Genomic DNA, 18,135 nt, shown 5'->3' on the forward strand with positions numbered 1-18,135 from the left:
GACCATGATATGTCATATTTGTTTGAGGTATAAAAATATGTACATAATTATCTTTTCTCTTTCTTAATCTTATATTGTTTCGCGGATTGCCTATGATTAACTTTTCCAAACCATATACAACAAGTCCCTTTCTCTGAAGCCAAACCACAGTAAAAGATTAATGACATCAAAGACTATAATTTATGTTTAGAGTAGTAATCAGAACACAGAGTACTTTCCAGCCACGTGTGTTCATTGTTTCAGCTGATGTGATTTATATAGTGAAATATGAGCCTCACTTTTCAAAATGAATCTTTCCCAATGCTTGGATCTTGTAGGACAATATATGAGATTAGTCTGTATTAAGTTTCTGAAGGAATTGGTGTACACCGTTGTTGAATAGGAATTTTGAGAATTTAGTCTTAGTACAGCAAGTACCTCAAAATTAAAACCTGTTTCCTGTCCAAAAAAGCATGCAGGGTAACATGCATTGGTAATAATGGTCTGTTACTTTTGCAGTATTTTGAAAGTACTATAGTAGTCTGAGTTGAGATAAATGAAAATTTAATAAAACCGCCCCAGCAGAAATAAATTATAGTAGCTCTACATCTTTTTTTCCCCCATTTTCATTTTTTTAACCTCATCATCCGTTCAAATACAGTAATTTATTTTTTAAAAGGTCTGTTGTGGATGGGAAGGAAACAATGTAGTTTTCCTGATACAATATAATAAATGGAACATACAGGGTTACTAAAGCTTCAGTCTGGCAAACTGCCAGACAGTTACATCATCCTGTAATCATTATCTGTTTCTGGCTCCTAATCTTCTGCTAAATATTGCTTTTAGCTCCCCTCTCACTCCTTACTTATAATTTGATTTTCTTGGGTTACATCGTAATATATATAAAGAGCAGCTTTTTGAATTCTTAACAACAAAATAATATGTTTTTGCCTAAATTAAAAATACGCAATACCTATTCTAAAATACTTTTGCAGCTCTGATACAGGATCTTTAACTAATGTCACTTTTGCGCTCTTTACGTGCTATTTATAACAAGCACATAAAACATTTATCAGAGGAGTCTGTTTGATACAGACAGATCAATGCATGTATTACATGTGATGGTATTCTGTTGCTTTTTTTCTACCTAAACAAAACAATCTACTAAACATTTTTATGTTTTGCTTATAAAATGGCACAGTGTACTGGCAGGAAAAATGCTTTGAATCCGTCTACCCCACTGCTGGGTGAGGTACTCCACAGAGAACGCAATGGTGAGGGGTTTGTTGTTTTTTGACAGCACCATTAGAAGCATGAAATCTTTTTTAAAGGAGTGGCAGAGTCTTGTAATAAGGGCTACAGGAAATGACTGTATTGGGTGTGGAAGAAGAAACAACAGTCCAGATTTAACACATGAGCCACCAAAATAGTTGAAAACAGAGTGCAGGAAATGGCCTCATAAAATAGGCTAAACTATACTATACACTAAAAGGAAAATGGATGAATAATACAAAAGCCCATTGTTTACAGTGATAGTGTTGATCACTCTAAATAGAGATTCAAAAGGATCACAGAAATCTGAAGCATATCAAATGTTAAATTGAAAATACTAATGCCTGATAAAACACTGCTATTTAATATATAATAAACACAAGCTACAATATAACAAGGAGCTGTTTGAATGTGTAGTATGCTGATATAATTATGTGCAAGTAAAATGGTCTGAGACACAAAGGTAGTATTTATAGTTCCATGTACCTTTAAAAGGGTACTGTCATGTCAAAATCACACTGTTGTCAAATAATTTTTCTTCAGCATTCACCCTTTAGAAGACTAAAATTGAATCTGTTTAATTGTACTCTCAATTAATCTGTTATTACTGGGTGAATTTTCTCTTTCATGCACACATGGCACAAACAGATTAAATTTGCACCGTCCCCTGTATTATGAGTCCATCTCTTAACCACTAGGCAAAACACAAAGCAATCCTGTGACTCATCTGCTGCTGCTGTTTTAACCACTAGCTGGAGTCAAGAACCACAACCCCTTTTCATTCCTGCACTAGTGTTCTGCCTGTTAGCGTGCCACACCTCTAATCACCCTCCCTCCTTCACTGGGTTATGCTAGGTTTGCATAAATTCTGGTAGAATGTATGGAGTTGGTCCCCGGTATACCTTCTGCTCATCTATGTCAACTTCACCCATTGGGCACTCTGTATGTTTTCTGATTAGTCATAGATTTTGTGCCACAGAAAAATGAAATCAGTCAATTGGTTTGAGGGGGCACACAGAGGTAGTTTACACTTAATATATTTTTTGATTGCAGAGGTATGTATTTGTATAAATATTATACATATTTGATTTTATCCTTGTTCCTCCACTCTTTGTATATGTCTTATTCTTAGACCCAGTTCCTGCAGGTTTCAGAGTAACAGCCGTGTTAGTCTGTATTTACAAAAAGAAAAGGAGTACTTGTGGCACCTTAGAGACTAACCAATTTATTTGAGCATAAGCTTTTGTGAGCTACAGCTCACTTCATCGGATGCATACTGTGGAAAGTGTAGAAGATCTTTTTATATACACACAAAGCATGAAAAAATACCTCCTCCCACCCCACTCTCCTGCTGGTAATAGCTTATCTAAAGTGATCACTCTCCTTACAATGTGTATGATAATCAAGGTGGGCCATTTCCAGCACAAATCCAGGGTTTAACAAGAACGTCTGGGGGGGGGTAAGGAAAAAACAAGGGGAAATAGGTTACCTTGCATAATGACTTAACCACTCCCAGTCTCTATTCAAGCCTAAGTTAATTGTATCCAATTTGCAAATGAATTCCAATTCCTGCAGCCACTCTGTGTGGACAGATCCCAAAACCATTGCAGAGCCCCATTGAAGTCATTGGGATTCTGTGTAGGTGCAAAGATCCACTTGCTTGAAGCATTTGCAGAGTTGGGACCTGGGATTGTAAACTCTTTAGAGAAGGCCCATGTCTTCATTTGTTTGTACAACACCTAGCACAGTGGGGCTCTGATTTTGATTGGGACCTTGAGTGCCATTATAATATAAATGTTAAATAATGTCTCTGTTCATGTCCGACTCTGGAAACTGAAGTGCTTTTTCCCACTTACTCTAAATGTGAATTAGTTTTACATCATCTATGTATTCAGAGATATGACTGAGTGTGTATATAGCATAAAATATAGATGCATGCTTTGTGTGTGTACATACATGTCTATAATGCTTATATATGTGTGTGTCTTTTGATTCATAAATATCAGGTCTTGTCAGTGAGTTTTAATGTTACCAGACTGCATGTTTCCTAATTTCAAGCATGCTTAAAACTTTCACCACGACTCCATTTCTTGTTTTCCTTTAAGGACCTTACTTACTTAGCCATGGTTACTTCTCACTTAAGCATCAGGATTGCAGCCCACATGTTCTTCACATTCGCAGTGTCTGCCATTTCCTGCTTCCTGCCAGTGCCCCATACCAGTTAAAGCAACCATCAGCCAGCCGCTCCCTGTAGTAATTTCACATACAAACTCTGTTTGGATTCAGCTCACTCAGACCTTGCAACAACCATAACAATCCATCCCTGTTCAACTACAAAAAACCCTTCTCCATTCTTCCCCAAGCAACCAACCCTATAGCCATATCCGATTTCAGACGCTCTCCTCACTTCCAACAGAACCCTCCACCAGCTTCACCCAATATCTACTACAAATCTATAGATATACCTAACAAATTGTCCTACCCTTCCAAAAACCACCCTAATTTCCACAGTTTCTGTTTCACCACCCCAGCTGTTCTTGCAGGAGAAGCCTAGAAATGGCCTTGTTAACCTAGGGGAGAAAAAAGACAGTTTTCCCTCCCTGGTGGAGCGGTACTATAGTGGCTTTTCTTCCTGTGGGAAGAGACCATCAGACTTTTCTCACTGTCCCCCACAACCTTTGTGGAAAGATGGTTGAATATTAAATTATTTTTGATTATTGAGCTAAAAAAGGTGTTTTTTTTCATTTCATTTCAGTTTATTTGTAGCCAAACAATTGATTTTTTTTTCCATTTTATTCCTCAAAAACCATTTTTTAAAAATGTTTGGTGGAAATCTTTTCTATTTTTTTAAGTGGTGTTTAGCTGAAAAATCTATTTTTTTCCCATAGCCATTTTGCGAGAGGAGTCCCCTGGACCCTCTGTAGGCTTGGGGTACATGAGAAATGTAAGAGGCTGTACAGTTCCAGTCAGAGACTTTTGGCACAGTAAGAAATCCACCAAAAAGGTGAGAGGGCCACAGTTTGTGGGTTCACTGCCCATTGATGCAAGTGTCTGGATGGTTTCTGTGTTTGGATTTCCAAATTCCAGTGATATTGTATTTATTTTATTTAAAAATAATTTTGTAAAGTTTCACACACCCCTTTTTGAAAAAAAGGTTACCAATAAGGTATCTTATTAAGATTATATAAATTTTAAGGACTTTTGGTTATTTGATTACCATTCATATATAAGAGCCTATTGTTTTTCCACTGTTAAAAATAAATAAAATTGCTAGCATACAGCATAAGTTTACTGTATAATGCATCACTGTCAATCACTTAGACATTGTGTCATGCTGTCCTGTTAATACACTTCATTGTTCTTCATAGTCATTTGGAGTTTTGCTTAAGAGAAAGGAATGTGAAACTGTCAATTTTTTTATTTTAAACACCTTTAAATTAACATGTACTTACTGTAATAAAATGGAATTGGGCACAGGGGCCTATTCAAATTAGAATGATAGTATAATATTCATGCCAGTAAGGTGGTACAGGCTATTAAAAGAAAATTTCGCACACAGTAAACTTTTTGGTAATAGACCTGCCACTGAATGGTGACTATAAAGAGCACTTTCAGAACTGGAATGTTAGTATAAACATAATTTATTATTAATTGTATTTATTTATACATATACTGGTTTTATAGTGTGAACCACACAGTTCACTTCCCCTGTTGTAAATTTCTCTCATTTTCAGCTTAATATATTTTTTCATTAATGGCTGAATAAAATCTGTGTTTTCTGAGGACCATTGCTATAAATTTGGCAACATTGTTTGGATGAAGTCTTCAAAAAGGTTGCCTGAAGAGTATATTGCAGTTGGCTAGTTTGTTGATGAATGTTATAGGAAAACAATTAGAAATGCTTCTGCAGTTAGTTGTCTCAAAATTTGGTATTCCTTGTTTCACTGACTTGTTTGAATGTAACTTAAGGTCTGAATCCTTTGTGATACTGATCACTCTCCATTCTCATTGACCTCAGTGGGAACAGTCAGCACCCCATAGGCAATGACCTGTACACAGCCTAGTGGTGACTAGCGTGTGTGGGAAGAGGCTGAGGTGGATGTTAAGGAAATGGACTTGTTTCAAGTTTCTCCTCATCTTCCTTGTTTGGAGAAATACTGTATAAAAGTACTTATAAGATTCATACCATCTTACCAGAAAGTGTTCTCTGCTAAAATAATGTATTTTCAAAGGTCAAGAGCAAATTGGAAAAATGTAGAGCTACAATTTAAAGGCTTGTTAATTGAGATACTGAAAATGTCTTTTATGCAGTGTAAGGTCCACTTGTTTATTTTTACAAAAGAATCTTAAAAGATTTTGTAGGCTGTTTTTAAAAAATTCTTATAAGCAACAGCACATTGTAATTCGTGTTCTGACTGTGGGGCGTGTGGGTGGGGTGTGTGTGTGTGAAGGACCATTTGTTAGATACTGTTTTGTTGCTACAGCAGCCTAGAGGAACTTCAAAGGATAAATTAACAAACAGATGGCTTTAACACACTTCCCTGACAGCGTGCACTCCTCAGCGTTTAAGCTGCCACAACACACCCTGAGGTGACACCAGCGTTACATATTGATCTTTTGGTGAAAGATAATTTGCTTTTTCTGTTCTACACTGTAGGATGTAGCGTAATTATTCATAAAAGGGTTAGACTCTTGTGAAATATTTGCAACTGAAACTTTTGTCTAAAAATAATGTGGAATTTGTACATTTGCACTATGGATTTACACTGCTTGTGCTCAGTCTTAAGGTGCATTTCTTTATATTTCCTACTTTAGGAAATGGATTTATTAACTCTCGAGCATCACCAAGCCTGCTAGGAACCACTGGTGGTGGGAATGGATTGGGCAAAGTTATGCCTACAAAGTCTCCGCCTCCACCCGGAGGAGGTAATCTTGGAATGAACAATCGCAAACCAGACCTTCGTGTTGTCATCCCACCTTCCAGCAAGGGCATGATGCCTCCATTGGTAAGTTGGGCCATTCATTCTATAGTATACTATATACAGTATGCCCAAGGGGTGAAAAAAGAGTGCTGCTGAAAGCAAAACTATAATATGTGTTAATTTGCACTCACACAAATGATCTCATGTAGCACCCTAGGCATTATGGAGATGGCACCTTAGAAACACCCCTATCGTAGGAGACTTGACTGATAAAAGAACACAACTCAAGTGCAGATTGCCATCTTGGACAGTATTAGCAAAAAAAAGTGGGAGAAGATATTCTTACTCACGTTGGATTAATAAATACAGAATAATGAGCTGATCTACATTGGGTTATTTACATTGCCATATTGAAGACTTTGGTTTGGTTTCTTGTCCTGATTGCAATCTTCCTGGGTTGCTAGGACTGAGGGTTTTAGTGGTTTGGTTTCTATTGGGCGAGGGAAGAGTTTATTGTACCACTCAGCAAGGGCAACTTTTGCTGATTATTGAGCTGTGTTGGGGTGCCTCGATGTCGAGTTCTGTCCGGTTCTCCCAGGTTGCAGTATTGGTGAGTTGTGACGTTTCTCAGAAAAAATGATTATGAGGGAGGAACCTTCATTTGGTTTGGTGTGTTAGTACAATAGCCATTCACTCCCCATATTTGGAGTTAAAATCTTGAACGAGGACACAAGGAAGAATGAATGGTGGTCTAATCATTTGTACATCTCACAAAACAACTGTGCATTTCAGCACATCAGCAATGTTTGTTCATCCTACCTCTAGATATAGCAGAGGGTTTTGCAGGTCAGACCTGAGGTTGGAAGAGAGCTTCTACTTCAACCTTGTGTGGCTGAAGTCATTGATATTAGTCTCTATCTTTTTATGTGCAAACTCATAAGCATTTAAGTACATCTATTCAGTTTATGAATCCTCCCCTATATGGAAGTAGCCAAAAGGAGCATAGGATGTAAACAGTATAAGCATTCTTTATACAATATTTACTTATTTATTTTTAAGATTCCACAAATGTTGACATTTGCTATTGATGGTAGAGCTAAATCACACAAAATCAATGTAAGTAGCCAGAGTCCTAATTAAAGAAGTTCTTTAACACCTTTATTAAAATGTTTGAGGTTTTTCTAAAAATGTACAAATTATAGAGCACATTCATGAAGAAATATATTGCTATTTCTTAATGTGAAACTTGTGCTTTAAATTATTTTGAAAAATAAATACAGGGGGAAATATTTTAAAAAGCAATTTTAATGTTCTCTCCTTAAATTATCGCTCTCTGTCTGGTGGAGAGGGGAGAGAAGTAAAGAATAGAGATGCACAGATGTCATGGTGATTGGTGGACTAAAAATACATGCCTCTGCAGTTGACTTTCATCTGATCAGTTCAACCATAATAGAACCAATGTGCACCTGTGTCCATATATGATGTCTGTGAATACTTGTGCCCTTGCTAGTTCAGCCAATGCTAATTTTCAGATCATCTGTAAACAACCTTTTGTTGTTGTGAACACAACTTTTGCCACAGTATTTATTCCTGCATCAAAACATTTTTATTAATTGACCGAATGTGTATATAGTAAGTATATAATCACATACTTTGTAACTTTGTTTACGTAATAGCATGATAAATTCAAAATATTAACAAACCAATAAATAAATCCTGAAGCACAAACATGATTTATTTTATTTTTGAAAGCAATGCTTTTCTGAGTAACTTTATTATCCCTCTTGTTTGCTGAATACAGTCGGAGGAGGATGAATTGGAGTTGGTGAGTTTGGGTTCCTGCTTGATGAGTGAAGAAAGCTTAAGCCATACGACATGGTCTCAGTTATACCAATGTTCCCTTTGTGGCAGAGAAATGTACTTGTTTTATCCAAATAAAAAAACCCACAAAAATTGCGGAGTGCAAATACAGCCAAAGTCTAGCATTCTCCATTTGTAAATTTATGTTTTTATGAAACAGTTTTTTCGTTTTTCTTAGAGGGAACATTGGAACAGAGCCTTACTCAGTAACTGTCCATGCACACAGAGTACTTGTTCTGATGGGGTAGAGTGTTAAATGCCTTATATAGTCCCCAAAATTATTGAAATATTTTTAGAAAATTACTTCACTCCTGAAGTTCCTCAAATTGTAACACAAGCTGTGTGTTACTTCTCCTTCTTTCACGGAGATTATTACATCATTGCTAGTGAGGTCACCTTTTTACAGAGTTGGATTTATTTCATGCTTTATGAGATGATCAAACCACAAAGGGGGGTTCCCTGTTTACCACAAGGAATATGGAATTGCAAACTAATTATTTTACCTTTTTCAACTGGAAAGATGTTCTGTATTTGAAAGGAAATTGCTGTTTTTCAGAAAACATGATATCTTTCGATGTTCACTGTGGAAAATAAATATAAGACTAAAAATAGGTTGACTCATGAGAGTTCTAGATTATTTTTCCCAGCAATATGCAAATGTTTTAGGTGTTATAGCACAACAGTAATTGCAGAAAAATGCTGCATCAGAGTACAATTGTAGATCAGCTTCAAGATATTTATACACCTATGCTTTGATTTATTTGCACATGGACTTGTTGCTAATATGAGGCTCTAATTGCATGAAAGCATGAAAATTTCAGTAGTTTCTTTATATTTTAAGTTGGTGAATGCATGCTATTGGATGATATTTTACCTATATTGTTTTCCTAAATTTGAGCGAATTGGAAAAAATTACTTTTGAAAATTAATACTTGAAGCTATCCAAAAATGGTGGTGGTTACAGGAAGAGTTTAAATGTTATTCTAATTAACAGCTATTTCATTTGTTCATTTTTTTCTCAGTGTTGTAGAAAAGCATCTGTTTTTCAATACAAAGAAATATGGGATTTAATTTAATCCATAAAATAGTTAACCAGGTCATTATGTACATATCAGTGATTGTAAGGCTTACTCAAAATCACTTTCGTTATAGACGTGTTTATGTTCTTTAACTGTCAAAATTGCCATGTTCTTCTAATATAAATTGTTTGGAATCTAGATATAGTACTTTGGAATATGAATAATGTAGGATGAGCTTGCCCTCTAGTGGTTATAAAAATGCAATGTGCCTATATAAACCTACTCAATGGACTGAAAAAAGCAAAATCTTTCTCAAACAAGACACTTTAAATTAGCAAATAAAGCACCCTGGGAATGCTATTTTATTCATTATATGGATTAATATGTGTTCTGAAATACAGTTTCATATCCTAGCAGTAAACATTAAATTCTACATGACCAGAATTGAACAGATTTACTAGATGGAAGGCAGAAGGGGTTGAGACCCTAGTTTATAGACTAATATAAATATATCACTCTCCTTCCATTATCTTGATCAAATTATCCCCATCAAAAAATAAGGTTCTGAAAATTTTTATGACTGTCTGTAAACCTTGGAATCCATAACTCAGACAAAAAGTAAAATTTGTCAGCCATCTTATATTTCCAAATCACACATCCAAACCAAGTGTCCAGGTATAAATTGCCTCTGAAAATAGCCCCAAATACCCCCCCCTCCCGATTCCCCGGGGATATCCTTGGAACCTGTGTAGTTTCCTAGTAGATGTCTCTAACTTTTCCATTATGTAGTAGTCCCAACTTTACAGGCTGTTATCCAAGAAACCTCTGGGAAAAGGCCTATTTCCTAAAGACACAGAAATCTGGTCTAATAACATATCTTCATAAAAGATAAACCCAGTCTCTCACTGTAACACAGTGGGATTTTCAAAACGTAAGCGATTTACAAACACAAATCTCAGTGAAAATAAATGGGTTTTCCCTCAGGTCACTTAAGTGCTTTTGAAAATTCCACCCTGAACCTACAGTATGCCCCTGCTTAACACAGACACCAACATAATCTCTAGAGTAGTAGTTACTAGACTCTTAATCAAGTTCTCTATAAGATTCAGACAAAATAGGCATTCTTGGAGAGAAGTCTAGCTTTGCACAATATAAAATATTCCTCGTACATCAATTAAACTTATTTGAACAAAGTTATTCCTACAATCAATGGAGGAAGAAAAGATTTTTGGAACAGGAGACAAGTTTGATCCTTCTTACTGGGCTGGCAAAATGCTATGCCAGCAATGATTTCATACATTGAGTATCCACTATTATATAACCTATACATTCAGTCTCCAGCATCACTACGAATGGTATAATTTCATCTTTGAATGCCACCTTTTCTTTATCTTTTTAACATCGCACTAGAACCCCTGAGTTTGATCAGATACTGTAAATTCTGAAGCGTTAACATAACCACTTGGACTCTAAGCTTTCCCTGTCTTTTTGTGCTTAAAGTAGTAGAAGAATACAGTACATTTAAAATGGTAGCTATCGCATTCCTTGTACTCTTTTTAAACTGTCAAGCTACAATTACCAGACTGGTAGGCCTCAGATCAGCCCTCATGGTTTTGATTTGCAGAGTTGCATAAACACAAGCACTGCCTGTATGTTCCATTCTTGTGAGAACAAAAATCATGTGTATTTCTATAAGGTGTGTTCTCTGGTTTCTTCTCTACTCTGTTCTTGAGAGAAGCAGGGATAGTGAAATACCAATATGCCACCCTTGATCAGAAGAAAACAAAGAGGGGGTGGTGGTTTTGTTGTTGGCGGGTGCTTCAGCTAAGAAGTTGTGAAGCTGCTGTTTTGGGAGCAAATAAATATATATAATTTTTAAGTCTGGGAGTATTACTTTACTTTTCTTTTTAAAAAAGCTAAAACTTAGGTCTGTTAATCTTAAACATTCCATTTAAAATTGGGTACCAGATGGCAAGGAGAATGATGTTCAAATTCCTTAGGAAAAGTTAGGAATAAATCTTCTTTTAAAAGAAAAACAACAACATGGCCTATTCCTGTCACATCCAGTCTGTGTTGACTTGGCTGTTTTGAAAAAAATTAAGGCTTCCTTGGTAAAGAATACGGCATGCCAGTGATGGAGTGGCCTTGTTTTCTAAAAGGCATCCATCACAATGTTTAAGTAAAGTCTTTTGTAGCAAATGTTTAGTAGAATCATAGAATATCAGGGTTTGAAGGGACCTCAGGAGGTCATCTGGTCCAACCGCCTGCTCAAAGCAGGACCGATCCCCAATTAAATCATCCCAGCCAGGGCTTTGTCAAGCCTGACCTTAAAAACTTCTAAGGAAGGAGATTCCACCACCTCCCTAGGTAACACATTCCAGTGTTTCACCACCCTCCTAGTGAAAAAGTTTTTCCTAATATCCAACCTAAATCTCCCCCACTGCAACTTGAGACCATTACTCCTTGTTCTGTCATCTGCTACCACTGAGAACAATCTAGAGCCATCCTCTTTGGAACCCCCTTTCAGGTAGTTGAAAGCAGCTATCAAATCCCCCCTCATTCTTCTCTTCCGTAGACTAAACATCCCCAGTTCCCTCAGCCTCTTCTCATAACTCATGTGTTCCAGTCCCCTAATCATTTTTGTTGCCCTCCGCTGGACTCTTTCCAATTTTTCCACATCCTTCTTGTAGTGTGGGGCCCAAAACTGGACACAGTACTCCAGATGAGGCCTCACCAGTGTCTAATAGAGGGGAACGATCACGTCCCTCGATCTGCTGGCAATGCCCCTACTTATAAATCCCAAAATGCCATTGGCCTTCTTGCCAACAAGGGCACACTGTTGACTCATATCCAACTTCTCGTCCACTGTAACCCCTCAGTCCTTTTCTGCAGAACTGCTGCCTATCCATTCGGTCCCTAGTCTGTAGTGGTGCATGGGATTCTTCCGTCCTAAGTGCAGGACTCTGCACTTGTCCTTGTTGAATCTCAACAGATTTCTTTTGGCCCAATCCTCCAATTTGTCTAGGTCCCTCTGTATCCTATCCCTACCCTCCAGCATATGTACCTCTCCTCCCAGTTTAGTGTCATCTGCAAACTTGCTGAGGGTGTAATCCATACCATCCTCCAGATCATTTATGAAGATATTGAACAAAACCGGCCCGAGGACCGACACTTGGGGCACTCCACTTGATACCGGCTGCCAACTAGACATGGAGCCATTGATTACTACCCGTTGAGCCCGACAATCTAGCCAGCTTTCTATCCACCTTATAGTCCATTCATCCAGCCCATACTACTTTAACTTGCTGGCAAGAATACTGTGGGAGACGGTGTCAAAAGCTTTGCTAAAGTCAAGGAACAAGGAATGTTCACTGCTTTCCCTTCATCCACAGAACCAGTTATCTCGTCTTAGAAGGCAATTAGATTAGTCAGGCATGACTTGCCCTTGGTGAATCCATGCTGACTATTCCTGATCACTTTCCTCTCCTCTAAGTGCTTCAGAATGGATTCCTTGAGGACCTGCTCCATGATTTTTCCAGGGACTGAGGTGAGGCTGTAGTTCCCAGGATCCTCCTTCTTCCCTTTTTTAAAGATGGGCACTACATTAGCCTTTTTCCAGTCGTCCGGGGCTTCCCCTGATCGCCATGAGTTTTCAAAGATAATGGCCAATGGCTCTGCAATCACATCCGCCAACTCCTTTAGCACTCTCGGATGCAACGCATCCGGCCCCATGGACTTGTGCACATCCAGCTTTTCTAAATAGTCCCGAACCGCTTCTTTCTCCACAGCGGGCTGGTCACCTCCTCCCCATGCTGTGCTGCCCAGTGCAGTAGTCTGGGAGCTGACCTTGTTCGTGAAGACAGAGGCAAAAAAAGCATTGAGTACATTAGCTTTTTCCACATCCTCTGTCACTAGGTTGCCTCCCTCATTCTGTCAGGGGCCCACACTTTCCTTGACTTTCTTCTTGTTGCTAACATACCTGAAGAAACCCTTCTTGTTACTCTTAACATCTCTTGCTAGCTGCAACTCCAGGTGTGATTTGGCCTTCCTGATTTCACTCCTGCATGCCCGCGCAAATTGTTTTTAACTGCCTAATCCAAATTAGATGTTCATCACCAATTTTAGCTCAAGACTGTGGCACATAGAGTATTATTAAGATGGCCATAGGAGTTATTCACCTACAAATGGCAGGATAGTCAGAGCTTTCTACAGTTTTGAGCTTAACTAATTTTCATATCAGAAGGCACAACCATTTTTTGTTAATGCAAAAGGCACGTGCTTTGAAATATATGTGCAGTCTAATGAGTAAACGTTCAGTTCCCACAACCAGGGCAAGGAACCACAATATTATTCTACCACTAAGGTCTTGGCAACATTGAAGAGTTAAGGGAACTCTCCCACTGTTGCTTTTAGGACAGGTGCAACCTTACCTGTGCAAGCAACAGTGGGAGCTCTAGGGGTAAATCTTCAAAAGCGCCTGAAAGTCCCATTTTCAAATGTGGGTTAGGCACTTAGTAGTCAACCAAAAGTCAGTGGGACTAAGTGTAAGTCTCTTTTGAAAATGTGACTTACCCTCCTAGATCACTCCAGGCAGGGGCTTTTGAAAACTGTATACTCTAAAGGAGTGCATTTTCCTCTAAGCGCTGTCACATTATTCAGATTGACATTAATGAAAGCTGCCTGCACAACAAGAGAATATATCCATAAGTCTAATGTATTAATTATATCTCCTTTAAATTAGTCTAAAACAAAATTAGTTTTTGGCCCTTTAAATGTTTTGTAGAAAAAACTCCACAATCATGAAAAAAGGAGATACTGTTCTTATCCCCAAAATAATGTGAAAAGGGATATGTCATTGCTTTTACATTAACACATTCTATTCATTGTTGTAATTGACTTCCACAAGGCATGTTTTTTTTGTGTTTAATCATTTACAGAATACCCAAAGGATAAGCAGTTCTCAGTCTACACAGCCTCTTGCTACCCCTGTGGTGTCTGTGACAACTCCAAGCTTGCCTCCACAGGGACTTGTGTATTCAGCCATGCCTACAGCCTACAACACTGGTAAGTGTCATTTTTTTCTTTTTAATTTACCATTTACCTGCTAGGTACAGCTAAGGCTTTCATGATTCTGAATTCCAGAAGGTTTACATGTTTAAGACACTTTATCTTACTTGAATATTTAATTTAAGTTAGGGCTCTTTCTTACTAGTTGAAAATTAGCCTTTAGTTTGTGAGAAGTGTTACTAATACAGAAACATACATCAGAAAGCAGGTTTTGGAAGAAAACTTTGGTAGTTGGATGTCAGTTGTACATGATGGAACACAGCAAGAGACTGAAATGAAATGTGGTGTGTTTTCTATGTCAGTAGTGCCTGACCTGTTCAGTCTAAGGGCTGAAATATTATTTCCAAAACGTCAACAGGCAACAATCAATACTTTAGAGCATAGTGTCAATTCTGTTCAATTTCCTCTGCTCCTTTCAGGCCATGTACATGGACTAGAAACTACCTGATCATCTTGTGAGCCCAGATATCTACACTGCTATTAAGAAGCACCATGAGCCCCAGGGCTACAGTTTAGAGCCTTGAGGGCCACAGATTGGACACCCCTAGTCTGTAGTGTCTGGCCCATGTTGTATTACCTTTGATACTCATGGAGAAACTACATTGCACGTAGAATAAGTTTTATGTGGATCCAACTTAAAATAATCTAAGAGAGCTTTTAGTATTTTTAGGTTCCTTAGTTAAAACAAATAGAAGGGAAATAAAACCCTACTTTACTTAATCTCACTAGCTAAGATGTAGTGTGCAGTACTGAAGTTTGGTTGATTAGTCTAATTTCAAAACTTAATGAATTTTGAAATATGGAACATTGCTAATCTCTAGTTATTAATTGTCTTGCAATACAAAGCTTTCATATTTTAAAACAAAACATCACCTCTAGTCTTTTTGCTTGCAGAGAGAGTCCTTTATATAACCCGGTTGCTAGAGTGGCTTGTCAGTGGGAGGAGGAGAAAAAGAGGAATTTTCTAACAGATTTGAGAGGCTACTGAGGCTTCTATAGCTTGGGCAGGTTCTTCCCTCTGTCCTGTGGACCCACTGAGGTCTTCTGTAGGGGAAATTCCCCATTGGCCTCCTGACATTCCTACAGACCTCCTGATGTCTATACAAAGGTAGCCGCTCGCTAGCAGACTTTAGGAGATGTCCTGGGGATGGGGAAAGAAAGTCAGAGAGAGCAGGGAACTCATCAGGAAGAAATCAGGGGACATTTCCCCTTTCTTGTGGACCTACTGAGACCTTCAAGAAGGGAGAGCCGCTCAGAGAGCCTTAGGAAGTTCATCACACCCATCACATGCCTTAAGTGGTGTATTGAATGCATCCACCTAATTTCCAAACCACAGGTTAATCAGGGGCCATCTCACCCTAACTGCCTCCTGAGCCTTAGAAGACTTATCCACGGACACCCTTAGCACTGTTCCTGGTTAGCCAACCTGAGGATCGCTGGGGCACATAATTATCTCTGAGCTTCAGAATTCTAGTTGGGTTTTAACCTCTGACCCACCGGTAGGCCTACTAGTCCCTAGAAATCCAGTTAATTAATTTATTACTTACATTATAACATCCAGATACCTCAGTTAAGATTAAAATCCCATTGTATTGGCTACCGTACAAATAAGAGGCAGACGCTCTTGTATTTATTTAATGTAATGAATGGGCCTATGTAGTCAGACTATTGATATAAGACTTTCACTGTATGACTCTAAACAGTTGAACGTGATTTGGGGTTTGTGAATACAGAGAGCTCAGTTTGCTTTGTCACCCTGGCAAATGCACTGTAAAATTCATGCCAAAGTCTAAGCCGTTAATTGAAGTAAAGAACAGAAAAAGAATAACCCAAAGCAAAGCATGAAAAGTTTTAAAGTAAAAAAAAAAAAAAAATTGAACTACTGTTTAAATAAGACGTCTTTTTTTAGAGAGTGGTTATTAGTACCTTGTTTTATTAAACAGTTCTTGGGAGAAAGGAAAGATTAGTTTTGTTGCCAGACCTGTACGTTAGCTGTTGGAGTCTTTATAGACAGGCAAAAGAGGGAGGAAAGAATGAGAGCAATAAAAAAAAGGGGGGGGGCAGGAGGGAGGGAAATACAACTTTTTATTGAGCGTGTGTGTGTGTGTGTGCATTGATCAATCACAAATGGCACTCTGGGCAGGTGGAATGGCTGCAAGAAGTGCATTTCTGAGCTCTGAATTCTGTCCCCGAACTGGGATTCCATCTGGCTAGTTTTAGCTGGTCCCTTCCTTTCCACCAACCCTTCTCAGTCTGGACAGGACTGGGCAGGCTGCCTTATCCCATTGTGTTGGTGCTGATGATCTTAGAATCGCGTCAGAAGCCAAGAGAATGGTAGGACAGGAGGAAGATAGTTGGGGGAACAGAAAGCAGTGTACAAGGAAAGGGAAAGGTAGAATAGGGGTCTTGTATGTATTAATCTGGGATTTGTGCTACTCCAGCATAGATGATCCAGTGTCCTAACTAGTGGTTTGAGGTCTGGAGATCTCTGAGTTCCCTTGAGGTTTACGAATAAAGGATGGAACTTCTGGAGCAAAGCAAAGGCCTTTCAGCCTTTCCTAAGGAAACCCTCGGGAGTCCATGTTCCCCAAATCCATGTTTTAAAAGAGTCCCAAAAGGTGTCATGGTTGGAATAGGTCATTCCTTCATTATTACTCTTCCGACTAAGTCTAAATTTTGACACAGTTTTGGCCATTGTTTTTTTGGTTTTTAAATCCCCTTGTTTGCAAATTACAACTTCAGCACAGTCCTTGAGTTGTGTTAGTAGCCCGCTTCTGTCTATATAAATGCAGCTGTTGTCTTTTTTTCCACAGCCTTTTTCTGTTAACATAGTTGATGCTCAGGGTTCATACAGATGACACAACAAAACAATCCCTGCTTTGAAGTGCTTAGTTTGTTTTGGCTCACTCAGGAGTTGTAACTTGAAAGTGACTCTGTTTTTGTTAATATTAGTAGTAGTACATATTTATATTATGGCAGTGTCTTAAAGGTTCTAAGCACTGTACAAACAGAGAGAGACAATCCCTGCCCTGAAGGCCTTAACAATTTAAAGATATATACAAAGAATAGAGGATGGGGATGAAACATACAGTCAAATGAGTATGGTAAAGAATTGGAACTGCTTTGTTTGATATATCTCTTGTGTTATGTGGCTTGTTGTAGTAATATAATCTTAACTCTGAATTTGCTGGTTTTGTAATGTTGTTAACGTGCATATATTTGAAAAGTAGTATGCAGTCAAACCAATATCATCATGTGCTTACAACCTGAACTTCACCTTAGTTTTCTTGTGTGGGATATATAACTGTTTGATGTGAAATGGGTATAATATTTCTGAGGGGAAGAAAAAGATGGTTATCTGATAGATGTGGTACTTGTACCATCTGTAACTTATTTCTAACTGGAATATTTTGTTCTTAAACCTTAAACTGGTATAATCTTGCTGGATGTGAATGTTGCATGCAGATAGTATCTCAAGCTATCAGTTCCTCAGAAGATCAGTTAGAGACATATGGTAGCCACACTTGAACAGAGCAAACATATCTCACAAATACAGAAATTCTATTCTTGTCCTCTGTGACAATTGCTACAAAAAGACCTAAGCTTTCAAGGAACCTCATGTTCTATAGTAAAACTTCCTGATACATTCTCTGTATCAGCATAGCTTTTCCATATCACATCAGACCATTGGTTTATAAAACTAGGCTTCCTGCCTTTAGCAATAGCAGATATCTGACTGTTTAGGCACGGTAAATAAAATCACAGTGCACCTACCTAAATGTTCAGTTATATACATGGTGGAGGGAACAGAGTTCTTTTCTGACCCTTGTCCTAAATCACCTTATGACTGAAGCATAAGGTGTTACTATCCATTATCATAAATACTGTTTCTTTGCAATTTCAGTTTATTTTCCTACAAGCATTCATCCCAGACTCTGATGTTAAAGAAATCCCTCTGGGGATCCATGATGCAGAGCAGCACACCCATCTCAGACATTTGCTTTTAGTCCAGTCAC

At 38.2% G+C, this 18,135-nt stretch overlaps 1 protein-coding gene across 8 annotated transcripts in view; it reads left to right on the forward strand.

The window, feature by feature from the left end:
* MEF2A (myocyte enhancer factor 2A) overlaps positions 1-18,135 on the forward strand; it is a 161,104-nt gene that overhangs the window by 133,614 nt on the left and 9,355 nt on the right. For 5 of the 8 annotated variants that reach the window (XM_048866040.2, XM_048866043.2, XM_048866039.2 and 2 more), the window contains 3 exons: positions 6,067-6,257; positions 7,975-7,998; positions 13,990-14,116. In XM_048866040.2, the coding sequence (XP_048721997.2) occupies positions 6,067-6,257; positions 7,975-7,998; positions 13,990-14,116 (342 nt within the window). The remainder of the gene's footprint in view (positions 1-6,066; positions 6,258-7,974; positions 7,999-13,989; positions 14,117-18,135) is intronic. The other 3 variants (XM_048866050.2, XM_048866045.2, XM_048866044.2) reach the window with 1 other exon arrangement.

Source organism: Caretta caretta, chromosome 10 (genome assembly GCF_965140235.1).
Source record: "Caretta caretta isolate rCarCar2 chromosome 10, rCarCar1.hap1, whole genome shotgun sequence".
Lineage (NCBI taxonomy): Eukaryota > Metazoa > Chordata > Testudines > Cheloniidae > Caretta > Caretta caretta.